At 30.8% G+C, this 7,709-nt stretch overlaps 1 protein-coding gene across 1 annotated transcript; it reads left to right on the top strand.

Annotated features, from left to right (window-relative positions):
- The first annotated feature begins 5,866 nt into the window (after positions 1-5,866).
- Positions 5,867-7,362, top strand: LOC133196751 (complement C1q-like protein 2). The gene is made up of 2 exons (XM_061332612.1): positions 5,867-6,080; positions 6,657-7,362. The coding sequence occupies exons 1-2, from the start codon at positions 5,885-5,887 to the stop codon at positions 7,076-7,078; spliced, it is 618 nt and encodes a 205-aa protein (XP_061188596.1). The 5' UTR covers positions 5,867-5,884; the 3' UTR covers positions 7,079-7,362.
- Positions 7,363-7,709: the final 347 nt, after the last annotated feature.

Below are 7,709 nucleotides of genomic sequence, written 5' to 3'. Positions count from 1 at the left end.
CATTAAGCGATTGAGGGGCAAGATGAAAAACATATATCCTTCTGTGTTCAGTAATTCAGAAGTGGAAAAAGAATTAGATAGACTACTTGATCAGTATATACTTGTCCCTGACAAAGCAGGTAAAAACGTCTGTTTGTAAGGCTCATTATTTTAATTGTATTTTAGAAGAACTGGGATTTCATTCTACATGTGGCAATCCAATTTGCACCCATAGCTCCTTTTCTAATTTCTAATCGTTTTGAATAGTTTTTTAGAAACCCAACAATTGAAATGAATTTGAATTACCATACCTATACTGGATTCCGAAACTTCATAAAAATCCTTACAAACAAAGATACATAGCGGATTCCAGTAAATGTTCTACCAAGCCTCTTTCTTTACTCCTCATTGAAATATTATCAGCAATGAAGGAGAATCTTCAGGAGTACTGTGTAACAATATATCAGAGAAGTGGTGTAAATCAGATGTGGATACTTAAAAATTCCAAGGAACTTTTAGAACATTTGAAACCAAAAAAAAAAAAAAAAAAAAAAGGGACAAAAGCAACAGCATAAAAATTTACGACTTTTCAACTTTATATACAGCTATTCTCCACGATAAAATAAAGTCCAGACTTTCTGACATCGATGACAGCTGCTTTTTCAATAAAAATGGCTATTGACAAACAAGTTGATGAAATAAGAATATCAACAGTCTCATTTAAAGTCGTCATTTCGTAAGTTCTATGGTCGATACAATGACCTAGTCAGCAAATACAATCTATTATTAAGTCAAATGCTGACTGACGTTTTTCACACTAATTGTTAGGCCATTATTTACACACTGAATTGTCGACGGATTTTTCCGTTATTTCCCGATCATGACAAGGAGCACACGGCGGGTGTGACCGGTCGGCAGGGGATGCTCACTCCTCCATGGCACCTGATCCCACCTCTGATGTTTGGAGGTCCGTATTTGCTTTGCTCCTATTTTGTATTGATTATGGACTTTTGAGCTTGAATACTGTTCGTTATCTCCATATATTTCATGCTAGGAAAGACACGAAGGTATTTAAAAATTGTATTTTGGAATTCTGTTCAGAATAAAATCCTAAGATGACATGTTTCCACTGTACATCAAAATTTAACACAGAACTCAGATTTTTCCATAGTATTTGAACATGTTCACAATCAAAAAGTAAATGTCTTATATCCTCATTTTCATCACAAATATTACAAAAAGCAGATGTTCTGTATTTGCATTTAAGAGGGCTGGGGGGTTGTGGCCATTTTCCGACTATATTGATCTTCTTTAGAAGAAGAGCTCCATATAAAGATATACAAAAATGAACAAATTTTAAAACAAAAATGTATGAATTTTTTCTTCGCCAAATGATAGTTGACAGCTTAAGATATCATATCTAAAAAATTAAGTTATATCTGATGGTTAATTTGTTGATCCCCCAGCCTCCTTAAAAAGAAAACTGTTACAACATAATGTATTATTTAACAGTTTGTAATTAAATTCACATATTCTTTTGTCATAAATGTCTTTTACTTTGTTTCTATATATAAACTTCCAGCTCTCTTTAGCAATAGAAAATAATTTTTTAAACATTAATTGATGACTTGGAGCTTTAAATATCTTAAAGAGTAGATTATCGTAGAAAAATTTACATTTTTTATCTTCAATACAATTTACACGATTGATAAAATTAAAATAACAATTTCCTATAGTCTGTATGTATGAACAACAAGTCATATTAAATTTTAAAGCCTTTTTTTTAAAGATTGTCGTTTTTAATATTTTATATTCACATATCCAATTCGATTTTTGTTTCGGATCAAAGGACAATTCTTGTAGAGTTTTAAATTGTCCATTTTTGTTAAAAAGGTCTTTAACATGCGTTATCCCACTTTGGATCCAATTTTTAAAACATATTGTTTTGTTTTCATATTTAAACATATTATTATTCCATATTGGTTGCTGAGCAAAACTTACATTAGATAATTTAGTGTCATCGACATATCTTTTACAATCATTAAAACTACAGAATACTTCTTTATAAAAAAAAAATCGGGAGGTTTGAAATGATTTTAAAGTCTGAGGGTTTTGTCTCCGATAAAGTTAATATATAATTGATATCGACATTAAGACGATTTAAATAGCCTTCTACTATTTCGCTGAGTATACAGTTCTTATCTATTAAGAATCTAGTCCATGCCGCCTTTAAGGCCTTAAATTTCAATTCAATATCTATCACACCTATTCCACCATCTTCCTGTTTTCCGATCACAGTATCTCTTTTAATTCTATCGCGTTTATTCCGTATGAAGTTAAATATGCTGCTTTTAATTGAATATGTTCGGGATCGGGCATTGGTAATATTGAACCCATATAAATAAGTTGTGACATAGCTAATGAATTAACGACACATGATTTCCCGAAAATAGTCAATTTTCTTTTTTTTCAAGATTCAAAGAGTTTTTCCATATTTTGAAAAGTTTTAACCAATTCAATTCATAACATTGAATTTTATTATGGTCAATGTGTATACCTAAATATCGAAAAGCATCATTAGTTACCTGTATGCCTCCTACATTGGTGTATTTATCTTTAAGACTACCTAGTAATATACATTGTGTTTTGCTTAAATTAATTTTTGAGCCAGCGTGTTTACAAAATTCATTAACAGTCGTTACTGCAACATTTAAAGAAGATATATCTTCGTCTGCATGCTGAATATTTTTAATATCTCTTTTCATGTTTGATAAATTAATACCTTGTATTTCATTGTTATTCTTAATTTTAAGGGCCAATATTTCTGCCACAAATAGACAAAATAGAGCTGAAATAGGGCATCCTTGTCTAATACCTCTATTCATGCTACAAGTTTTAGAAATCCAACCATTGGTTTTAATTCCAAATATTGGTTTATGGTACAGAATTTTAATCCATTGAAGAAAATTATCACAGTTAAATTTTTTCAGAACTTGAAAAAGAAAATTCTACTCGACTGAATCGAAAGCCTTTTAAAAATCTAAAAATAGTAATAATTCGTCTCTTTCATTTTCCATACAATATTCATAAATGTCTAAAATTAATCTTGCATTTAAACCTATGTAACGACCTTTGATATATGCCGATTGTTCATTACTAATTATTTTATCTATGACACTTTGTAATTTTTTTGCGAGAACAAAGGCTATAATCTTGTAATCGGTGTTTGTTAAACTTAGTGGTCTGTTGTTTTTAAGATTATTCTTGTCACCCTTCTTAAATAAAAGAGTGTTAAGTGCCAATCGCTGAGAATATGGTAATTCTTCTTTTTCAAATACAGTTAATAATACTTCGTAAAAGAGAGGTCCAATTATATTCCAAAAGCATTTATAAAATTCCCCTGATAAACAGGGTGATTTGTTGCTCTTTACATTATGAACTACATCTGAACACTCATCAAATGTTGGAAATGTGTCGCAAAACTTTCTCTCGCGATCTTTGAGTTTTGGACATTCAATGTCATAAATATGACGAAATATTGTTATCATCAACAGATTTACTTGTATATAAGTTTTCATAGAAAAGGCACATTTCTTGTAAAATTTCACTATTACTAGCAAATGTTTTATTATTCTTTTTTAATTCAGTAATCGTATTATTTGATTGATGGGTTTTTCTCCAATCCTAGAAAGAAACTTGTATTTCGCTCTCCATCGCTTATCCATTGCGCTTTTGATCTTAGTTGAGCTCCTTTAGCAATTTCATCATACATTGCATCTAATTCTTTCTCTAGTTTTCGCTTTTCTATCATATTAATTTCTAAACTAGGCAAAGATTCAATATTATCGATTTTTTCCTCAATTCCTTGAAATCACCTCCTATTATGATTGTACTATCTTGCTCAGAAAAAAAAGAAATATACTCTGTGGTCTTTTAGTTCGAGTTGAAAAGAGAAATATCAAATCAAACGTTGTAGAGATATTTAAATGTTGAATAGAAGGTCACACCAGAGACTTTTTCTTTTCATGTTGAAGTTTTTTTTTTTAAATAAATTCTTCTTCATACAAATACCGATATGATTCTTCTAATAACAGGGCGCAATTAGTAGCCATGGTAATTTCCACAGATGTTGAAAACTTGGTCTCCAAAAACTGCATAGATATTGTCAATCAGAAACTAAAACATCTTTTTAATATAAACGTTTGGGTACTTTTGTGTACAATCAGAATGTTTTTAACAAAATAAAGATGTACATGACCAATGACAACGTAAGCAACGAGTTCCGAGTTCCATTTTATTAAAAAAGACGCTGTCGATGATGTCAAAAAACCTGAACTCAAATTCATCGTGAGGTATTGTTGTATGAATGAAATATGGAGACAAAAAAACAATAATCAAGCTTAAAAATCAATTTAAACAATGCAAATCTGGAGCAATGCAAACACGAACCTCTAGAAAACATGCCATGAAGGGGTAAACATCCCTTGTTGACATTCGCCGTATGCTCATTGTCAATTTGGGCAAAAAGAAAAATCCGATGACAATTCAGTGTTTAAATAATGGCCTTATAATTAGAATGAAAAACGTCAGTCTGCGTTGGACAATGATGGATTGTATTTGTTGACAAGGTCATTGTATCGGCCATAAAAGTTGCACAATAATGATTTTAAACGAGATAGTTGATATCCTTGTATCTTCAACTTGTTTGGCCAGTTGATTGCCTTGTTTTAGAAATGTTCGCATGTGAAGAATGCTGTAGTTTATCGAATCAACTGGGAGATATGAACTCCAAAGTGTTGAAAAGTTTTATGCTTCTATGTATCTGATTTTGGTAAAATTTTGTGATTTAAATTTTCTGAAAGTTTCTTGGAGTTTTTAAGAATCCAAATACTTTGTTGTACAATACTCCTGAAGTTTCTCTTTCACTGCTGTTAATATTTTAGTGAGAATTAAGGAAGGAGGCTTGGTTGAACATTAACTGGAACCCCCTATGTATCTTTGTTTGTAAGGATTTTTTTTTCTTTTTTGTAGTTTTGAATCCAGTATAGGTATAGTAAATCAAATTCAGTTTGATTGTTGAGAATATGGAAAATATTTAACACTGAAATATGATTTTGAAGAAGTTCCTCTAAAATACAATTAAGAGAATGAACCTTACAAACAAAGACTTTCTTGTTACCTGCTTTGTAAGCTGCCTTAATCTCAACGCAAAATGTAATAATGCAATATTTTATGATTCATGTTATTACATATTGTTTTATCAAATCTTGAGTTGATTTAGACACGAAATGTTATCGCACAAAATATAATTATCATGGGTTATTAAAATTTTGCGTGGTTATTACATTTTACAATGTAATAAGTCCTTCTGAATTATACCAAATGTTTTCACAATTTTGTTTTTAATTTGACAAAGAAAAATCCCAGTAAGAAATTGTATTATCATTAAATGTGTATGATTCAAATATATCAGCCTTGTCTCACTATGTCTATTATATATTAGATCAATTGATTTAAAAATATGATTTAAGAATTAATGACAAAGCCACTGACTAAAAAATTTATATAAAAAAAATGATTGGCATGATACTCATCTTTTTATGTTAAAATTTAGAAAAAAATTCTCATTTCTCCTCAAGGCTTTATTATGTTCTAAAGAAATGATAGGAATCTTCTAAAGTAACGATATACGTTTAGCATTTTCCTTTTTCCGTCTAATTCAAGCTGAGTATTCAATCATTAATGATAGTACTACCATACTCCAATCATCGGCTTTCTTTTTAAATCGAAGTTGACGCCCCCAAACATATACTTGTATGCGCATATTATAAATATATAGAAAATATAATTTCGCTTAATAAGAGATTTTTTTTTCTAATTTTTATTATCTTCATAGCAAGACACGATGAGCTTCCACAATGTTTCTATTTTTCTTTTTGTTTGTTTCTGTTATGTGGACTGTCAGAATACTACTAACATAACAGACCAGAAAACCTTGTCCGATCTGCGGAATAGAGTGTCTTTATTAGAGAGGGCTATTGGAAAAATGCTTACTGGGAAGGAAAACGTCAACATAACAACTGTCAATGTACCAAGGAAAGGTATGGTATCAAATTTTGTTGCATATCATTGTAACTGTAACTGATAATATAAGTTCTATTGACCTGAAGATTTATTGTTTTATCTTTGAATCATATCGGATGATTTTATATCTGAAATTCGATCAGAATACTGCAGTTTAAACAATCAAAAACTCATTTTTTATCGATTACATGCAAAATTTTTTTACACGAATGAAGTTGCAGTGAATGGGTTTATATAAATATTATAGGATGTATGGTGTTATTGTTCTTTTATTTTTATTTTTAAAAAAAAATAGAGAAAAAAACATCGTAATGGAAAGATTACGACCTGTCACAAGTTATGAAATCCCCATACAAATTTTTATTTTAGATATGAAAGGAAAATGGGATTTTCAACAGATGAAGTCAATTTTAGATGATTGTGGGCTTCATCAGATTCTATTTTTTGACAAGTGTAATTCTAAAAAAAGCTCAAAAATGAGTTTTTTTTCATAAACAGTTTGATTTCATTGCCGTACAAATACCGTGTTTTATAACATATTTCCTATCCCTTTGTTAAAAATATTTACATATTCTTGTCTTTGCATCAAATAGGTTTGCCTATCTTCAATAACACACCAATAGTATTTTGCGCTCGATCTAGTAGCAGTGTGAGTGGAATCAACACTGGATTCATACTGAAATTCCCCACCGTCAATATCAACCTAGGAAATCACTACAACCCAACTAATGGAATCTTCATCGCACCTGTTCACGGTCTTTATATGTTCCATTGGACAATGCAGTGTTACTATAGTGGTAGCACACATTGTAGTACCGGTCTAAGAGTTAACGATTCACTGAAAGGAAAAATACGGTCTGGAGAAGAGGCCAGTGGGTACTACCATACTGGATCCAACACAGTGATAGTAGAAGTTGAGGCAGGAAGCCATGTGTGGATTGAAAATGAGAGCTATTCTAATGTCTACATTAATTCTGATTCATCATTTGCAGGATCGCTTTTGCAGATCCTTTGAACAAAATTGAAAATATTTTATTGTAACTTTGCGTGATCGAAAAACTGTGACCACTCTCTCTGCATATTCCAGTGATCTTTCTAGAGAAAATTTAAGCCAATGCATATATTGTCATTGGAATATATAACATTTAATCGTAGATGGATAGAACTCTCTGACTTTTAAGTTGTTTTCAAAACCACTGTTTGGGACATGTTAACTGTATTGTTATCTAACATTGGAAGTCAATTTTGACTCTGATTAAGATTTTTTTTGTATATTTGCACAAGAAAGATGATAATATGAAGATTAATTTTTGTTTCACATTTGTAAAAAATGTTATGATAACAAACAGTGATGAATCTAAAAAAAAAACATCCACAATCAATACCAATCCATGTACAAGGCATAAAACACGGACCCCCAGAAATTCCAGAGGTGGGGTCAGATGCCTTGGAAGAGCAAGCATCCCCTGTTGACCAGTCATAACCGCCGTGAGCCCTATATATTGATGAGGAAAACGGAAAGAGTTCAATAAAAACACGAATGCTTCGAGCAATGAATTCAAAAGTACAGGATAAAAACACATCACAATTAGTATTAATTGTAAACAAAGTTTGACTCTGACGCTTAACAGTTTAACTTTGAATGG

The sequence above is a fragment of the Saccostrea echinata genome, unplaced genomic scaffold (assembly GCF_033153115.1).
Source record: "Saccostrea echinata isolate AGI-Se365-2 ecotype Australia unplaced genomic scaffold, CSIRO_AGI_Sech_v1 ptg000030l, whole genome shotgun sequence".
In the NCBI taxonomy this organism is placed as follows: domain Eukaryota; kingdom Metazoa; phylum Mollusca; class Bivalvia; order Ostreida; family Ostreidae; genus Saccostrea; species Saccostrea echinata.
Note: the sequence above shows the minus strand (reverse complement) of the source record. Positions and strands in the feature narration are given on the sequence as shown.